The sequence below is a fragment of the Equus quagga genome, chromosome 12, assembly GCF_021613505.1.
Source record: "Equus quagga isolate Etosha38 chromosome 12, UCLA_HA_Equagga_1.0, whole genome shotgun sequence".
Taxonomy (NCBI): Eukaryota; Metazoa; Chordata; class Mammalia; order Perissodactyla; family Equidae; genus Equus; species Equus quagga.
In genome coordinates, this window is record NC_060278.1 from 88,574,794 (window position 1) to 88,594,630 (window position 19,837).

At 43.9% G+C, this 19,837-nt stretch overlaps 1 protein-coding gene and 1 non-coding gene across 4 annotated transcripts in view; one reads left to right on the forward strand and one right to left on the reverse strand.

Annotated features, from left to right (window-relative positions):
- PHF20 (PHD finger protein 20) overlaps nucleotides 1-19,433 on the forward strand; it is a 144,374-nt gene extending 124,941 nt beyond the window's left edge. For 2 of the 3 annotated variants that reach the window (XM_046679353.1, XM_046679352.1), the window contains 5 exons: nucleotides 1,977-2,076; nucleotides 4,971-5,166; nucleotides 10,173-10,578; nucleotides 12,349-12,532; nucleotides 16,891-19,433. In XM_046679353.1, coding sequence (XP_046535309.1) covers nucleotides 1,977-2,076; nucleotides 4,971-5,166; nucleotides 10,173-10,578; nucleotides 12,349-12,532; nucleotides 16,891-17,033 — 1,029 coding nt within the window. In that variant the 3' untranslated portion in view covers nucleotides 17,034-19,433. The remainder of the gene's footprint in view (nucleotides 1-1,976; nucleotides 2,077-4,970; nucleotides 5,167-10,172; nucleotides 10,579-12,348; nucleotides 12,533-16,890) is intronic. The other variant, XM_046679354.1, reaches the window with a different exon arrangement.
- LOC124249247 (U6 spliceosomal RNA) lies at nucleotides 2,466-2,572 on the reverse strand. The gene has a single exon (XR_006891318.1). It is a non-coding gene; the product is annotated as a U6 spliceosomal RNA (small nuclear RNA).
- Nucleotides 19,434-19,837: the final 404 nt, after the last annotated feature.

Sequence of the window (19,837 nt, forward strand, 5' to 3'; positions counted from 1 at the left end):
TGATCTTGTGTGTTTTATTCTTAGATATTCTTAGATATTTTATCTTAGATACTTTATTCTTAGTCTTAGATTTATTCTTAGATATTTTTTCTGTTATTCTTGTTCATTTTTCTTTTTCTTTTCTTATTCATTTCTAAATTTAAACTTTTAAAAAACGAATAATGTATGTTAGCCAGACCCACATGAAAAAAGTTACTTTGAAATTTTCAACGTAGCTGTGTTTGATTCAATTTTGATGAATCCTAGTTCTCAAGACACTTACAAAGTCATTGGTGAGAGAGACTTTCATTCTTAATTATTAGTCTGTTTTCTGCTACAAACTGCCTTTGTTGTTGTGTGCCTTTTACTTTCCTTCTGAGCCTTAGTTCCCTCATTGGAAGTTGAAGAATCTGGATCAGATGTTATCTGAAGTCTCTCTTCCAGCTCTGCGGCTGTTGATTCTGACATGATTAGCTTCTTAGAGGGTTTATATCTGCTCATGAAAGCCGTCTTGATGCTGGGGCCTGTCTGCCTCCAGGTAGCTCAGGACTGTCTGAGCTTTGGACTTTTAGTCCCTTGTGGCCAGGCTGGTGGCCCACCCTCAAGATTATGTTGGGAAGCTTACTGCCCACCTTCTAGAGCTCTCCATTTGGTTGAGTGGTTAAAGGTTTAGGGCCCTATTTTGGAATTGCTTGAAGTCTCCTAGTGTCTCCTTTGGCATATGCTTTTCCTCTCCATTCTCTCCTTTGGACCCTTAGCCCTCAGGCTTCCTATCCTCACGCCATCCACCACTTGGCCAATGCTGCCCTCACTTTCTGCTTTTTTCTTTCCTTCTCTGCCTCCTGTCCCTCCTCTTCCATTTCTTTCCCCCTTCCCCCTTCTCCCTTCCCCAGGGAAGGGGGTGGAGACTAGGGGTTAAAAGAACTAGCTTTGGGGCCGGCCTGGTGGCGCAGTGGTTAAGTGTGCACGTTCTGCTTCGGTGGCCTGGGGTTCGCCGATTCGGATCCCAGGTGCGGACATGGCACTGCTTGGCAAGCCATGTTGTGGCAGGCGTTCCACATATAAAGTAGAGGAGGATTGGCAGCAGATGTTAGCTCAGGGCTAATCTTCCTCACACACACACACACAAAAAAACCCAAAACAAACAAACAAAATAACTAGCTGTGCAATTAGCCAGGCTTATGTTCAGATCCACCTTTGCCTCTCTTCAGCTGTGTGACCTTTGGTAAGGTTTAGAGAGAATAAATGCAAAGTGCTAGCACATGGTTACTCTGGGAGGCATCAAAGTGAATGAGCTTGCCTAGTAGTAGTAGTATTAGTAGTAGTGGTAGTAATAGGCTCTTAATGCATAAAAGCTGTGTGCTGGGCTCTGCAATAGGAGCTTTTATACGTGGCCCATTGATTCCTCACAAACAGCCCCATATGGTCGGTAGGAATAGTATCCTATTTTGCAGATGGGGAAACTGAAGCCCAGGGTGGAGAAGTGACCTATGCAAGGTCACACAGCTACTGAATGTCTGAGCCAGAATTCACACTCAGGTTTTTGTCATTCCAAGTTAACCTTCCTCTAAGAACTTTCCTCTCTCATAAAGTGATCAGAAAAATGAAAGCCTCTAGAAATGGGAGTGATTTTTCTGAGATCAGCACTGTTTAATAGATCTAAGTGTTCTTAGCCTGTGCCGTCCAGTATAGTAGCCACTAGACTCATGTGGCTGTTGAGCACTTAAGATGTGGCTAGTGGGATGAAGGAACTGAGTTTTTAACTTAATTTGTTCGCTTAAATGTAAAGAGCCACAGGTGGCTAGTGGTTGCCGTAGTGGCCAGTGCAGTTCTAGGTGAGTGCTTGCAGCTCAGCTCCTGTGTAAGTCAGCGGGGAGTGCTCTCCCTCCCCTCTCCCTGTACACCCTCCACTGTCCCCTCCCCCAACAGGTGGGTCTTATTTTTGAATGGAAGATACCGTCTGAGTTTAATTTTTATTGCTTCTTTAATTCTAACAGTGTGAAGAGTGCCAGTGCTGGCAGCATGGGGTCTGCATGGGATTACTGGAAGAAAATGTGCCTGAGAAATACACCTGTTATGTTTGCCAAGATCCTCCAGGTAGAGATTTCTGGAGTCAGGGATATTAACAGTATGTAGCTTTTTCCTTAGCACAGCTGGCTGTGAAACAGCCTAAGTGTCTGTGGTCTTGAGACTCATTTCTTCAGCATCGGCTAGACTCTGACTCCTCCTTGCCTTTGTTGCTTACTCGTGTGGTGGCCAGCTGTCCTGAGCTTAGCAATAGGAGAGCATGTGTGAAGAGGTTCACCTAGTGGAAGGCCTGGCCTTGAGCTAGAATTTTTTTTATTGTGGTAAGAATCGTCTATCATGAGATCTACCCTCTTAACAAATTTTTTTAAGTGTACAGTACTGTATTGTTTATAAACTGTAAGCACAGTGTTGTACAGCAGACTTCTAGAACTTTTTCTTCTTGTACGACTGAAACTATAAAAACTGTGGAATGCATTACAAATTTGTGTGTCCTCCATGCATAGGGACCATGATAAGCTTCTCTGTATCATTCCAGTTCTAGAATATGTGCTGCCAGAGTGAGCACCTTTTTCTTTTCTTGAGAGTTCACTAGGATATGGGCTCCATCCTTGGCTTTTTGGGGCTGTTGGAGGGTTAGAAACCTGCCTTTCCTCCGTTGCATCATTGCTGCCTGGAAAGAGATATGCCCTTGAGGGGAAGGGGAAAATGTGGTTGTGAAGAGCTTGTCTGCCACCCAGAACAGTGAATTAATTCCTTGGCAGTATCAGTTAGTTTCATTCTTCCATGGCCACGGGGCTGGCCTATGGCTCTTGGGTGCCCCTTTCCAGAAGTCTCAGGGGTGGATTATAAATCTGTGGTTCTTGTCTTGCTGTCAAAGGAATGGTGACATCTCCCTTCACTACCTGTAAGGTCTCTCCCCTTGGCTCCAGTCCCGTGATCCCCTTACAGAGAGACAATGCTTGAGAGCCTTTGCTTCTGTTATTCGTTTTAGTTTTATGAGGTGGGCCTGGTAGGAGCTCCTATTCCCGTTTTTGCTTATGAGGGAGAAATTGATCCCCAGGGATAAGAATGACTTTCCTAATCTCATAAGGCAAATTGGAATTAGAACTGGCTTGTGGGGCCAAATCTCTTGATTTTGTTGGTTGCGTAGGGAGAGGCTGACAACCACAGTTCATTTTCCTGCAGGTAGATCCCCTCGGGGCCTGATGACCTCTGTTGTGACACTGTGTCTCCTTGTGCTAGATTAGTCCATAAATGGAGAGGAATCTGCTTCTGTTTGTCCCTTTATCCTAAGGAAAGAATATGGTCAGAAAATTAGTCTGTGAGTCATAGAATATTATCGAGGGGCAGGCTCTCAGAGACCAGTTTATTCAGCCCTGACATTTGACAGGTGAGCAAATACAGGCCCAGAAGGGACATGTCTGGGCTAAGATCACTTGGCCAGCTAGTGCCAGACAGATGAGAACCAGTGTGTTTGACCTTTGTCTTGTAAAACAAGTTGGTGCTGCTCTGGCCACTCCTGCAGCAGCTGCCTTTGAGATCCCACGCATAATCCTGAGGGCTCCTTAGGGCAGCGTTTAAAATCTCTTTCTGCTACTTTACTGTCTCACTCTTTCCTTTTACTTTTCTGTTTTTACAATCATACACAGCATCTTGATAATTCCTGTGCACTTTCTGAACTTTTACAACTCTGCCAAGACAGTAAATAGGCTTCTCCTTGAATTGAGTTCTCAGTGTCTGTCATATTTATAGACTGTGTTTGACTCTGCAGTGTCTTGGGCCAGAAATTTAACTTAACAGCTTTATTCATTAAAGGTTGCTTAAAAATGTTTTTAATAGAATTGAAGTGTATCCCCACCATGTGTCTTAGTAAAGCCAGAAAGAGTCCAGGGACCTTGATAGGGATTATGTGGGTTATTTCAGGGTTGTTACAAATATGGAGAGGTGAACAGCAGTCTGATTGAAAGCTGTTCCCTGGGCTTTTGGAGCAGGAAACACTGCCAAGTCTCATGTGGTTGTGTTTTCACTCCTTCCTAAGATCCCTGTAATGACTAAGACCACTGAAGCCATCCAGTTCATCTGTCACTGCAACAGATGGGAAATGGAAGTCTAGAGAAGGGAGGGGGCCTGACCATCTATTTAGTTAGGTGATAGGTGACAGTTGGAGGGGGACTTGGGGCTTCTTTCCATTTGATAAATCCATTCAAGATGCCTTTTGCCAGATTCTGGGGATACAACCATGAACAAGATGGTTCCTGTTCTTCTGGCTCTTACTGGAGTTGGGGCTAGACACAGTTGTCAAAGTCACTCAAGTAAACATGTTAGATAGGGATGAATGCGTTGAGGGGAAAAAGCAACTAGATAAGGAACAACTGGGAGCCCCTGAAGAGGTTCTCTTACCTTGGGAGATAACAAAAGGCTTCTCTGAGGAGGTGGTAAATGTCCAGTCCTGCAGAGGCCTTGGGAGTAGTGCTCCAGACAGAGAGAGTGTTAAAGCAGAGATCCTAAGACCAGAAAGAGCTGGATGTGTACCAGAAGGTGAAAGGAGGCCGCTGTAAGGCTGGGGCAAGAAGGGCAGGAAGGAGCCAGGTTCTGCAGGCCTCATTAGACCGGAGTTAGGGCTTTGGGTTTTCTTAGGTATGCAATAGGAAGTCATTGAAAGATTTGAGTAGGAGAAGGAATGATGTGATTTACTTTGAAAGAGGTATCTAGGTTCCCATACCACCTCTGGCCATTCCAGGAAATCAGGCAATTTACAAGCCTTACTCACTACCTTATTGCTAGCACCTAATAAAGAGCCTAGTATATAGTAGGTGCCAAGTAAATGTATATTGGATGAATAAATGAACACACTGAACATACCAATCCATCCTTCCAATAGTTTGTGTGATAACTGTGTGATGATGAAATAGTCTGGGTTTCCTTCAGGCCAAGTATTAACTCTCTCATTGTCACTGCTTTAGGTCAGAGGCCTGGCTTCAAGTACTGGTATGACAAGGAGTGGTTGAGCAGGGGACATATGCATGGTCTGGCATTTTTAGAAGAGAACTACTCCCACCAGAATGCCAAGAAGATTGTAGCCACCCACCAGCTTCTTGGTGATGTGCAGAGAGTGATCGAGGTTCTGCATGGCCTACAGCTCAAGATGAGCATCTTGCAGTAAGTGTGGCACCTGCAGCTTTGGGGATGAGTCTGATTTGGCATGGTGTGAGAGCAGAATAAATTTGAGAAATTAGAAAGTCACAAAATCAATGATAAGACAGATGAGCTTGAGACCTTTGCTAAAAATTCTCAGTTACATGATAAACATTCTTTTTTAAAAAAATCAACTGTATTCAGGTATAATTTACATATAATTAAGTTCACCCATTTTAAGTGTCCATTGAGTTTTGACAAATGTATACACCCTTGCAGCCACCACCATAATCAAGATGTGGTATATGTATTTATAGTTTAGTTTGTTTTTTGTTATGGTGTAAAGTTCTGAGGGGGTTTTTCTTTTTTAAATTGTGGTAAAATATCCATAATATAAAATTTACTATCTCAACTTTTTGGGGTTTTTTGGTGAACAAGATTTGTCCTGAGCTAACATCTGTGCCAGTCTTCCTCTATTTTGTATGTGGGACTCCACCACAGCATGGCTTGGTGAGCGGTGTGTAGGTCCATGACTGGGACCTGAACCTGTGAACCCTGGGCTGCCAAAGTGGAGCATGTGAATTAATCACTACACCACTAGGCTGGCCCCTAGCTTAACCATTTTTGAGTGTGCAGTTCAGTAGTGTTAAGTACATTGACCTTGCTGTGTGCCTAATCTCTAGAACTCTTTTCATCTTGCAAAACTGAAACTCTGTACCCATTAAACAACTCCTCTCTGTTTCCTCTCCCCTTAGCCCCTGGCAACCACCATTTTGCTTTTTCTCTATGAATTTGACTACTCTAAGTACCCCATATTAATGGGATCCTACAATATTTGTCTTTCTGTGACTGACTTATTTCACTTAACATACTGTCCTCAAGGTTTATCTGTATTGTAACATGTGTTAGCATTTCTTCCTTTTTAAGGCTGAATAATATTTTTTTGTATGTAATACCATGTTTTGTTTATCCATTCATCCTAAACATTCCTGATTGGTAAACAAAGTAAAATTGAAAGCTACTGGAAGAGATATTGTTGGCAGGCCTGCTCTCCAGCATAGTGGTTCCTTAATAAGTATGTCTCTTGATGATGTGCTCTCATGCAGAAAAGTTTTAGGCCTTTTGGAGCTGAACTGTGGGCTTTTAATGGGCAGAAGTTTGAGGAGTGACATTGAGCATGAATTTCCTTCTGTGATTGCATTCTATGTGTCAGATGACCTAAGTTCATGTAAGCTGAGAAAGACTTTGGCTGTTATTGGGGTCTGTTGGCTTTTATAACCTATCCCCACTTTACCAAAGAGGGCAGTTGGGGCCTTGAGTGGGGCAGCTACTCTCCCATGGTTTCTAGGGGTAGAGCCAGGTCTTGAAATCCAGTCCTGGCTCCTATCAAGTACTTATTGTAACCTTTCTAACTGCCTCTTCTCAGTGGTTCCATGAATTTTCTTTTGGTATTAGCACAGTCTATGGCAAGGACAGCTTCTCTTCTGTAAAAATCTCTCCTTAAGTTCTCCCATGAGCCTGCCCATAGGATGCCATTTTAGTTAAGTCATCGGTAATGACAAACCAGTGCCAGAAGTGAGTTAGACGTGACAGGCCACTCCCTGACATGGTTTTCTTTGTGTTGATTAGTCCTGGAAGCCTCTTGGCATCAGGCAGGGTAGAGTGTCAGAGTCCTGGGAAGGCAGAATTGGGGTCTGCTTTCTCTTGCCTTCTGGTGCACAAAGGCCTGTCTTCAAGTACTGGCATGATGAGGAGTGGTTGAGCAGGGCATATTCAGCAAGAGTACCTTTTAATTTGAGTAAAAGCTAAGCTGCTATAACAAAGACTCAAAAGATAAAGGCTAAAACAAAATGGAATTTTATTTCTCACATAAACAGTGGTCCGGGGGTAGGCAGGGGTCCAAGCCATGTAGGTGGCCTTTCTCCAGGATTCCGTCTGTGGACTTAGGGGCTTGGGTTCCTTCTGTCTCATTGCTCTGGAATTCTGTTGGGGTTACCCTCATCTGCATGGTCAAAGCAGTCTCACCTGTACCTCAACTCTGTGCCAGCTCCCAGGTGGGAGAATAGAGAAAAAGGGAAGAGCAAGCAGTTTCGTGGATACACCTAAGTTGAGGGGAGGCTAGCCATGTGCCGGCTCAGGCTCAGGTGTGAGGGTGCAGGTGGGTATAAGAGAAAGGGAGGATAGTTGCTGGGGGCATCAGCTGACATTGCCGCAGACTCTGTTGAGGTTAACTGAATCAAGTGCCAGCCTTGGGTAGGATGTCAGAGATAAGCCATTCGCTCACATTTTATAAAATCAGAAAGCTTTACCCTGTATATACTGAATGAGTTTCTTAACGAGATGCCAGAAGTTGACTTAAGTAGGTAGAAGATGGTCCGTGGGAACGCCTGGGAAACCTCAGGTGATGTTCCTGACTGTAAACTTTTCTGTTTCTTCTCGTTTGAGGATTCGATCAGATGGTGTTCTCTTTCTTCTTCCTGAAATGCCAGTGCTCCTGGCCCTATCCAGTATTCTGGAAACTTGTACCTTCTGAATCCCTGTTTTAGATCCTTTGTCTTTATAGCAGTGACTTTGTAATGGAATTAAATCTGACTTCTAGCAGTTCAGAAGGTATAGGGAGATCTTGTTAGTCATTATATATGGAGAAAAGGTCCTGGCATAGGGGGAGGTGGTCCCAGTATGTCTGTGTACACATGGGTAGCCTCTTGCTGTCACAGGCTCTAGGATCTTCATTTGCAGAAATATTGTTCTTAAGTGGCCTGATGGATTTATTTTCAAAGGCAAACAAAACTGGGAGTAAGTAACTTCAGAGCATCTATTGTCATTTAAAAAGTAGCATACATGTCTTATACATACTTTCTTCATGATTGACAGGGCTTACAAGGGAAGGCCAGGGTCATCTTTGTCTGGAGTAGTAGCCGGGACTTCAGATCTCAGCTGGGAGGGCAAAAATTGTAGGAGGGAGGACAAAAAGACTTTTCTGATTTTCATGCAAGAGGAGGTCCATACTATGGCTTATATGCTCCATGTTAACAGATTTCAGACTATCGTAGACTTGAAAGTTAACAATGACTCCATTTCCCCTGATGCAGTTATGATTTCAGAGGTGTGTCTGGGGTCTTGGATTCCTGGTATAGGCTGTGATACCCTGCTGGAGATGGCCCAGGACCCAGGCTGCCTTGATGCTCATTGTTTCCTTCTCCAGCGTAGGAGTGGTATTGTGGATTGCTGGAGTGGGAGAGGTGAGAAAGGATAATTGCAGCCCCCTAGGAGCAGAATTTTAGGTTCTTTAAGATCATTTCATGCCTGCATATTTATGGTCTATTCCATTTCTGCAAGAAGGCTTCAGTAAAGTGTTGGGGGTACCCATATTGAGAATTACTGGTTGAGTTAAGCTTATGCTTTCCTGCTGATCTGGTTTTAGTATTTCTCAACTGGGAGCTGGGAAGGTACTGTTGACAATTATATGAAGGGATAATTCTTCTTCGTGTGGGATTATCCTCAGCATTATAGGATGTTTAGCATCCCTGGATTCTATGAACTAAATGCCAGTAGTCCTCTTCATCATTGTAACAATTAGAAAGGCCCCTGCATATTTCTACACATCTGTGAACCAAATGTGAGTAGCTCCTCCCACTTGTTTCCAAACAACCCCTGGAGGGCACTGCCCTCCCAGCTAGGAACTGCTGGGAACCCATGGACCTTACTCCAGAAGCCCACAATTTTTCTTCCTCCCTCCCTCTCTTTCCTTTCTTCCTGCCTTTCATTTAATGATAAAGGTGGGGCCGGCTTGGTGGCATAGCAGTTAAGTTTGTGCGCTCTGCTTTGGTGGCCTGGGGTTTAATCCTACACACTGCTTGTCAAGCCATTCTGGGGCAGGTGTCCCACAGATAAAGTAGAGGAAGATGGGCACAGATGTTAGCCCAGGGCCAGCCTTCCTCAGCAAAAAGAGGAGGATTGGCAGTGGATGTTAGCTCAGGGCTAATCTTCAAAAAAATAAAAAAAATAAAAAAAATCAAGGGTTATAATGGAAGTTCCAGGTGGTAAAGAAGAGATAAAAAGTGAAGTTTATCTAGAGTAGTGTTTTTAAACTTCAAATAATATATATCCCCCACTAATAAACACATTTTATATCACTTACACATATAAAACTGAAACTAAAATTTCACAAAACACCTACTCAGAATAGTGCACTTGATATTTTGTATTCTATTTTTCCTTTTTTACAATTGGTTATGATCCAGTAAGTTAAGTTAATGACCCTCTATTGGGTCAAAACTCAAACAGTGGATGATTCTGGGAAATTCTAAAGTCATACACAGAGTTTTATGTGCACATACATGTAGGCAGAGCTTTCAGCAGATTCCCAGAGGAGTCTGTGGTCCAGAACAGGATCAGAATCCCTGTTCTTGAGTAACAAACATTTCTCTTTGAATGGTGAGAATAGATTTTAGAATTTTTTAAACTTTTATTATTGATGGCCTATACATAGATGAGTCTTGGTCGCCCCCTGCCCCAGCCCCCGTCCTCATTGTGTTTATGACTGAGTGCCCTTGCATGCCGGGATGCTCGTGATTGTTTATTAATAAGTTAAGGTTATTTTTACTAAGTCACACTTGAAGAGCACTTTGCCGCCAACAAAGTATTTCCCTTCAAATTAGTTCACTTAATCTTTATCAAACTCGGTGGTTGATGGCAGACACATGGTCAGCCCAGTTTTGCAGAGAGGAAATGGGCATGAGGCTGGCTGGGTGACTTGTCCCAGTTGCACTGCTAAGCAGCGGTGGAGTGGAAAGACTGCAAGTCCAGTCCCACCCACTGCTAGTATGCACAGCCAGAGCTTGCCTGCAAGTGGTCTCCTCAGAGACGCCGGTGGATTTACTTTCCCTCTTGCTTGGCAAGTGGTGGTTTGTGGCCAGATAGCCCAGGTGGGAGCTCTTCTCCCTATTGGGAGAGTGTTTGGAAAGTGAGAAGCCCCTGCAGTGGTCCCAGTTACTACAAAGCCCTTTCCATGTTTGCCTTCCCAACAGAAGCAGGGAGCATCCTGATCTGCAGCTGTGGTGTCAGCCTTGGAAACAGCACTCAGGGGAGGGGAGATCTCATTCCAAACACATCCATGTCACTGAAGCCAAGAGCAAGGAGGAAGCCCCAAGCTATAGAACTTTGAATGGGGTGATGGAGAAGCCCCTGTCCCTGCCCTTGCCCCGGTCTGTGGAGGAGTCGTATATCACCAGCGAGCACTGCTACCAGAAGCCCCGCGCCTATTACCCTGCTGTGGAGCAGAAGCTGGTGGTGGAGACCCGGGGCTCTGCCCTCGATGAAGCAGTCAACCCCCTCCGCGAGAACGGTGACGATTCCCTCTCGCCACGTCTGGGCTGGCCTCTAGACCAAGACAGGAGCAGAGGGGACGGTGATCCCAAACCTAGCTCCCCAAAGGTATGTGGCTCGCTTGTACTTGTTCTTAATTCACTGTTCGAGTGCTTGTAAGTTCTCCTAGGATTAATGTTCTGTGGAATATGTTTATTATAAAATTGTATTTATCGTAAAATTATATTTAAATTTGCTTATCGTAGATGTTTTTTGATCTGTTAAAATGGGTGCAAAGTCAGGAGAGCCCACTTAAACTGAAGACCATTGGTTCTGGGAAATGCCCACAAAATGGCATAGTCAGTGGATGTGGGACTGGAGAGGTGGGAAGTAGCGAGGAGAAAAGGGTGATTGGAACTTGATAATAAATGAAACTAAGTTAGGAAAATGAATTTTTTCTTTAACACAATTTACATTATAATTGCACTTAGATGCTAATTCTTAGCATGAGCAGAGAATGAGTCAAGTGTTTTGTTGGGTGTAAGTTTTCAATACAGTTCTATGATAGCTTTACTTTGGCTTCTAACTTTGTAGCCCTGACGTAAGAACAGTCCGTTTTGTCAGAATGTTTGCTGGGTTCATCAGTTTTCCTAAGAGCTACTCTTAATTTTTGTTATTCAATTCATTCTCTTCTGGAGTCCCTTGTGTCATCCTCTTGTCAGTGTTGTCATCTTTAACTGTTCATGGTCTCATTCTGCCCTGTCCTCAGTTGTCAGTGAGGCTTGGTGTGATTTGAGAGCTTCTCCAGCCTTGTCGTCCTTACTTTCTGACTTTACCCTCCGGGTTGGTATCACCAGCATTAAATACGTTGCTGCATGTTGCCGAGAGGGAGTGTCCTAGATTATAAGCCTCTCAAGGGTGGGCATTGTATTGTACCTCATTCGGTCTGTGCCCTTGCCCATGTCTAAACAGTGCTGGGCAAGGCTGATAAAGACACAGTGTTTAGAGACAGATGCAGTTTCAAGTCTGGGCTCACCCACTCACTGTGTTATTCTGAGTGGGTCACTTCACCTCCTCAGACGTGTCTCCTCACCCACCTGTAGAATGAGGCCAGTGACAGTGCTTTCTCAGTTATTGCGCAACATATTTGTGAAGAGCTCTCAGCACATGGCTTTGCACATAGTAAGCTCTAAATAAATATTAGCTAGGATTTATTTCATTTCAAATGAATGAATGAAAGATTGAGATCACAAACTCCAGAAAAGACTTGTGATCCTGCAGACTAGGCAGATTTCCTAGTGGCTCTGGCATGTAATAAAAAAAATCAGGAAATACTGGGCCTAAACAAAGCAACCAGAGTCATAAATCTCTTTCAGCCTGATGGCGGGCACTGTGTTTTGTAGACCTTATCCTATTTCGTCCTTATGTATCTTTAAAGTAAGTTTTACTACTTCCATCTTTCCCATGAGGGAACAGAGGCTCAGAGAGGTGAAGTAACTCATCCAGGTGCACACATTCAGCAAGACACAGAGCTAGGACTTCATACTAGTTTGTCTGACTCCCACATATGACCTTGTCTGCACTCGCCCTGCTCTACTCTGATCTCAGGGCTCTGGAAGCCATTCTCTGAGGGCTACTTCAGGCCTACGGCCATTGGGCCAGTCACTGGGAGGCAGCTGTGAGGCCCTCTGAGCCAGAGGTCTGTGCTGCCCTGAGGTGGTTACAATGGGTACAGCAGGCATGCATCTGCTCAGTGCCCGAGAGAAGGAGGAAAGGGAGATAGAGATTTGGAGTATTCCACCTGCAACTGTTTTTTCAGATAGTTGCAAACACTGGCTGGTTGGAGAAGGGGCTGGGAGCTGTCTCCACTCAGTAACTTAAATGCTGTTGCATCCCCAGGTGAGGGACTATGTCTCTAAAAAGGTCCTACCAGAGGAAGCCCCTGCTCGGAAGCTGCTGGACAGAGGCGGAGAGGGGCTGCTGAGCACCCAGCACCAGTGGCAGTTTAACCTGCTGACCCACGTGGAATCCCTTCAGGATGAAGTCACGCATAGGATGGACTCCATTGAGAAGGAGCTTGATGGTAGGGCTCCTTCCTTGGCTCCCTGCCTATTGGGAGGCACTGTGAGCCCGCCCGAGTCAGCTGCTTTCTGAACCCCTAGTCTGGCTCTCCAGGGACAGCTGTAGTCTTGCCTCCTCTTCTTTTCAGTCTCACTCACCTCCCTTCTCCCCTCAAGATGAGCAAGCCTTACTTTTAGTCTTTATCGGGCACTTCTATAATCTGCATGATGCCAGGGGTCCTGCCTCTCTTGCCCAGTCCCTTCTGCAAGGAGAATGTGCAGGAGAGCAGCTGGACTCGGCCTGCAGGCAACGTATGATCTGAGAAAATCTTAACTAACCAAGTTCTGTGGGGAATTGAAACTTTGACTTAATTGAGTTTTTAGGATGTTTGAGGATTCATCTGAAAAGAACTTTTATTTTAGCCTTTGGTAAAATCTAAGATGAAGCTTTCTCTTTATCAGTAGAGATTTAAGAACTTGATTGAGTCATTTGTGTAGCCCCTGGGTATTTCTCCCAGATGTTAGTGGTAACAGATGGGCCTGGAGGACTGAACTTGTGATGATGAACATGATCAAGTTCAGTCTTTTTTGATCCCCAGGAAGTTGGCAGTTTGGTTTTTGAAGACAAAATTCTTTCTTGATTGTTCACTTATTTCCTAATTATTTGTGTTCATCCTTAACATGGAGCCCGATTAAGAAATAAATGTTCTGTTTGAGGATTCTGAGTACAGTCAGGCTATTATTAGTGTAATTGGGGATATAAAACATACTTAGATGAAATAACTCAGAAAAATGCCATATGTTACGCAAGCTAGGGTCATGAGATGTGGTCAGGACGTGTGTATGGCTGAGGCCATACCAGGGGAGAACTGTTGTGAGGGGAGGCAGTAACATGAAGGCTTTTGGGACTCCTGGGACTGAAGCGGAGCCTTGAAGAGAGTGATGTTTTCCGCTGGAGAGCAGGTGACTCAGGGTGGATAAGAGGACTGGCTCCACTGGAAAGAGGATTGCCCTGCTGGAGGACAGTGAGAGAAAGAGAGACCTACAGGCCCTCATGCGGACGTCCGGCTCCTGAAGCAAACCTGGGGAGCTACGAATGGGAGGCTAATTCAGGGTCCATCATGAGGGCATTTCTGTTTCTCTTTTACTCCTGAAAGGTTTTCTTGGGCTCCTTAGAATTGTAACTGATGCCACTGTCTGCGCAAACCCTGCTGTTGTAAAGCTGAAAGAGGATCAGTGCCAGACTGAAACCTGTAGATTTTTGAGAGAATGGCAGTAGGAGTGGCTCTGAGAGGAGGCTTAGCACCATGGAAACAGGGTGAACTGTTCTGTTTTGGCAAAGGAACCTGCCCTTAGGGCAGAAGTCAGAGTCTCCCTACTTCTAACTCACTGATTTGTCCCTCCCGCCTCTGGCTCGGGCTCCAGCCCTGAGCTCACTGAGTGGGCAGTGCGGTGGGGATGAGAAACTTGGGCTCCCTTCTCTGGCCTTCCAGAGGGCCTCGTATGTGTCCCGCTGATTTGGGGCCACAAACTCTGTTCGTGTTCTAATCCTCCAGGCCCAGGGAGGTTACCGAGGAAGCATGAAAATCAATTATAAAGTTTAAAGATTTTATTCAGGTAAATAGACTGTTGCATTGCATTTAATTAAGATTCATCAGAATCCCATTTTATTTCTACTGTGGTAGGGAGTGAACTCTCTTCAGTTCATCTAATTACCATCAAGATAAGCTCAGCTTTTATAGGAATTTGGATACAATATTCCTTTTTAAAAAGCCTAGTAAGCTGTTATATTGACATATATGCTTTAAAAAAGTCATTGTTTTAATATTAACTATTATTAAATAATTTATTTAGCTTATATGAACAGTATCATAAAACTAAAAGACAAAAGATGTTTAATGACCACGAAAATATTGAATCTTTTAGCAATAGAAATATTATCTTAAGAAAAAAAGTTACCTTAGTGATCACTGGCCTCTATCCAGAGGGTCTGGGAGAGTGGATTTGAAATGGAACTTTGCCTTTGTAATCTTCTGCCTTGCTTGCAGTCATTATACTGCTGAGAAGCTCTTGACCTTCTTTAAAAGAGAAACTTGGGGTGATGGTACCGCAGATGGTGCAGAGAGAAGGCTGGCCTGCTAGATGCTAGGGTCCAGAGGAGATGCTGTTGGCTGCCACAGTTCTGGGTCTGGTCTTCAGCCCTGCAGCTCTAGAGAGGAGGCTTCTGCTTTAGGGGCTCCAAATATTCCTTTTAACCAAGCTCAGAGACTGTTGTCTTCTAGTCTGCACACTGGTGCCCTTTCTCCCTTTGCAAGCCTCCTCAGTCACCACAATGTCAAGGGATGTCTTAGTGAGCCTGGAACCAGATCTGAGGTAGTTATGGTGACCTTAGGAGGGGCCTCTCAGCAATTGTAGGATCGTCTTGTCAAGGACGGACTCGCTGACTTGTCTCAGTTGGAACTTGTCCAGCATTGGCTTCGGGTCTTTTCTCCATTTATACTTGTGCCTTTTTGCTGAGCAGTCCTCTATCTCCTTCCAGTTTTTGTTTTGTTTTTAAGACTTAATAATGTATTGAAACTGGTCACTATGGAGTTTTTATTGCTCGGGAGGTCACTAGTCACTCCTATATGACTTTGATCCTTTACTCTTGGTTTTCAAGTTCAGGTCTGAGAAGGCGGTCTTATTTTTCTTATTTTCAAGTCCTTGTACTTGTTGGGGTATGGAAGAGGGAAGGTTCCTCCTTGGAACCTCCAAATACGAGTAAGAAATCTGAGAGAGGGGGGAAGGTAAGCTCTGTGGAGCCCAGGCCATCAGCGGGGCATTTTGCTAGGCCATTCCCATGTTCTCTCACTGCCTTTGTTGAGTGTCTATTGTGTTCCAGGCACAATTGAGTGCAAGGCAGACTCGGCCTCTGCCCTCATGGAGCTTGGTCTTGTGGTAGAGACAGATATTAATTAAATCATCCCACTATATATAATTACAAACCATGGTAAGTGCTCCAAAGGAGGAGAGCATGCGATAGCATGGCACCCGTAAAACAGGGACTAGATTCAGAGTGTAGAGTTGGGGAAGGCTTCCCTGAGAAGTAACTTGCCAGGAGCAAAAGATTTAGAAAGATAGGAAGAAAGGTGGGTGGCCGAGTCTGAGGAGGGGAGTGGATTGTGTGTGAGGCCTCAAGTTGCTTGAGGAACAGGAACTGGGTGGGTCTTCCTCTTTCTGCTCCTCTGGCTCCAGGGTCCAGAAGATGCTCTGTACAGGTTGGTGCATGGGCTAGAAAGTTTACAGGCAGGCCAAGGTAAGCACACAGGGCCTCCGTGGAGGGGCTGGCTCTTGTCAAAGATGCAAGGTTCCAAGATGGACCCTTCCAAAATGCCAGAGCTTCAGGGAGTGGCTTGGGAAAGAACAAACATCTTTCCATAGAGAAGTCCCTGCTCTCAGGAGGAAGACAGCTTTTTCAGTATTGAAGCAATTATAATCAAGTGTGTTAGTACCTGGACATCTTACATTAAATACTTAAAGAGAGAAAATAAAATCAGAGTATTCTGTGCTAGTGATAGGAATTAATACGAAGCAAATCAGAATTTATGGTGATAAAAGTAGACTTTTTCAAGTCCCTTTAGATTCTCATTTTCTTAACAGGAGGATAAAACACCAGGCTCTCTGATTTCCAACATGGGAAAGCCTTATAAAGATTGGGCAGGGGCTGGCCCAGTGGCACAGTGGTTAAGTGTGCATGTTCCAGTTTGGCGGCCCAGGGTTCGCTGGTTCGGATCTCGGGTGTGGACATGGCACTGCTTGGCAAAAGCTATGCTGTGGTAGGCATCCCACATATAAAGTAGAGAAAGATGGGCATGGATGTTAGTTAAGGGTCAGTCTTCCTCAGGAAAAGAGGAGGATTGGCAGCAGTTAGCTCAGGGCTAATCTTCCTCAAAAAAAAAGATTGGGCAGTAACACTGAGAAAGGTGAGTCCTGCAAAGCCTTCTTGATGCTAGAGCTGCACTAATACAGTAGTCATTAGCTCTGTATGGCTATTTAAGTTAATTAAAATTGAATAAAATTTAAATTCAGTTCCTCAGTTGCACTAGCCACATTTTAAGTACTCAGTAGCTACACACAGCTAGTGGCTACTGTATTAGAAAACACAGACAAAAACCATTTCTATCACTGCAGGAAGTTCTGTTGAACTGCACTGCTCTAAAGCACCTGAGCTTTGTCCTAGGAATACTACTTGTAAGGAGGGCGATGAGTCAGTGTTGCCTGAAATGGCCCTCTCCCCGCCCCCCATGAGTGCTCAGATGGCTAAGGTGCTGGAGTCCTTGCTGATGTTCTTGCAGATCAAGTGTTGGGAACTCACTGGGTCTTCTCTCTCTTCTGCTTACAGTGTTGGAGAGCTGGCTGGACTACACGGGGGAACTGGAGCCCCCAGAGCCGCTGGCCAGACTTCCACAGCTGAAGCATTGCATCAAGCAGCTGCTGATGGACCTGGGCAAGGTGCAGCAAATTGCACTCTGCTGCTCAACATGAAACTGGGCACCCAAAACTAATGGGGGCACAATCCTGGGGCACCTGCAGGAGGAGCTTCGCATATTTAAATAAATAAACCTAGCATGCCGAATGCACGTGACACCGACTGACTTCAGGGATCTGGGTAGGGGGTGTGATGGACATTGGAAAAGAGGCCATTTTGGCTGCTGGAGGGCAGGGCACTCTGATCTCGGAGCCTACCAAGAAGGTAGCAAATAGACTCTTGAGATTCCCTTCTTCTGTGCACATCATTGAATGGAGAGTGAGTCTTTTTGCACAAACTTCACTTGAAATCGTGCCACTGATGATAAATGGAATGAGAGCCAAAAAAGTTTAGTTGGAAACAGTTGTAAATTCAACTTGCAGCTTATTTAATTGACTTTTCTGTCAGGTTGGGGCACACGCCAAGCCTTCTGGTTTCTGCCTGGCTTGGATTTAGACAACAGGCATCATTTTCATTTTTCCAGCTCCGTGGGAATGTCGTGACTTCACCAATCTGTGGAGGTTGGGAAGGAGCAGAGGCCTTGGCTGCCCTGCCTTCTCCTTAGGACTCTTCACTTTTCTCACCACATCTCTTGCATGACTTCATGGTACCGGGGACAAGTTTTGTATGTTTTCACCCCAGAGTTGGCTGGGTTGTGTCTTTCGTAGCAGAGCCCATACATCCTGTGGAGGAACTAGAATCTCACTCTAGTAAGAATCTAGGAGGAATTCCAAACTGAAGCAGGCAGGGTCTGGAACCCAAAGGACAGCATTTTCTACCCACTTCTTAATATTGACAGCTTCCCAATTCCGTTTGATGTCCAAAAAATGTTTCCCAAAATTTTGAATTCTTCCACTGTAAAGATTTGTTACAAAAAATGTGGTTTGGGGAATTACTTTATTTTATATTGTTGTAAACAAACTTCAGATTCTACATGTGCCGCTTTCTGCTTCCCTGAAGGGTGTATGTTCAGTAGTCGGCATTTTCAGAATTGTTTTAATATACTTTAACACTTTAGATTTCCTGTTTGTATTATTTTGTGAGATCAAGGTGATTATGCTGCTTACGGTCCAGGTACAGTTTGTATCCTTTGAGACAATATTTGTTACTCTTGCAGGTTACGTTTCCACGTGTAATTGCTCTATTGTTTTGTTTTTCCTTACTAGAGAAAGTTAAAGAAAATGTTCCATGCTTTGAGGAGTGACCTGTTTCACCATTTAGTTTTCTTATCACGAAAGGCAAAAATCAAAGCACAGTTGTCCATTAACACTCACAAGTTAATTATGGGTTTATGAATCTGTAATGTTATATGCTGCAAATATTTACTATGTAAACGTGAAGTAGCCATTAATAGCGGTGACAGAATCTCCAGCGACGTCTGTAGTGGTTAAGCTTTAAGGCACAGGTCATTTTGGTCTGAAGGCCTCTATATCAAGATCTGTTTCAGGGAATGTTCTGTCTAGTGATTTGTTCACCATTTGATATAAAATGAATTTAGGACAAATTGACTTGCTGTAGCTTATCCATCAGAGGGAATATACGTGGCTATGACATCTGAAAGAAAGCTGACACAATTCCTCTCCAAAGAGGCTGTTTCCCATTGCTAATATTGTTGTTTCTGGTTTGAGAAGAAACGCTCAAGGAGTGTACATGGCATCTATGTTTTGACAGACAGCCACATTATAAGAATTGTGTGATGCTTGTCTGAAAAGGGAGGAAACAGGATGATTTTTTGTAGCCACAGCTGTGAGGCATGACTGTTGTATTAGATTACTAATTTTCCTTTTCTGAAAATAACATTTGAACATCACATCTGGGGAAGCTGTAACGTTAAGGAAGTCAATCTTATGTCTTTTTAAAAGATGGAAGCAGAAACTGAATTACCCTAATTTTGCCAAGTGGCCATTACTGGGTTTATTACGTTTTGTAAAGGAAATAATCCCATTTCACTCATTGTGACTTTTGTCCTTAGGGAAGCAGGGATGACTCCAAGTTCTCATAACCTCAGTGTGCTTCCCTAATTTAAAGCCATGTTGAGGGGCTCCATCCCCAATTCCTGGGTCAGGTTGCATTAACCCCAAGTTGGAGCACTGGAAACTGTTATTTGCAAATATTACTGTTACCATTTAGAAATATGTACACTACCTAAGTTTTCTTTTGAGAAAAACTATCCATCTATAAAAAATTGCCTTGACAAAAACAGTTCTGGTTTGACTAATCATTTTGTTTTTTTAAGCGATTGAGTGTAAGCAAGGTGGACCCTTGATGAGCCAACATTGCACTGTGGATACATATCTATGTTTACGCGCTATTAGAACAGAAGGCGCTGTATATAGAAATATTGCTTTGAAGCAATATTTGCAAAACATGCAAACTTCTGTATCTGTATTTGGGAAAATAAAAGATTTTTGTTGCTATGTTTCAGTCATGTTATTGATTTACAAAGTTCTCTGTTCTATTTTTAATATGCATCACTTAATTTTTTATAAACATTACCTTTTAAAGGAAGCCTGCTTTTACATTCTAAACATTTATCTTCTGCAGGGAGGCAGATTCAAGCTCCAGATGCTAAATCCCAAGAAAGTATGCAAAATACTTTTGAATTCATTTAAGTATCTTTAATATTCAAAAGTAAAATGCCCCACACCAGCCTCTAGCCCAGACTGGCTACTTTGTGGTGTGACCTGCAGGCTTATTTGATTTTGATTGTTGAAATCACTGCAGGGAAGACAGATCTGGCTTTCCTTATATTAAGAGATGGCACCCACTGCAATCAGGACCCTCCTGAGACCAATCCAAACTGCCTGTGGACCCCAATTAG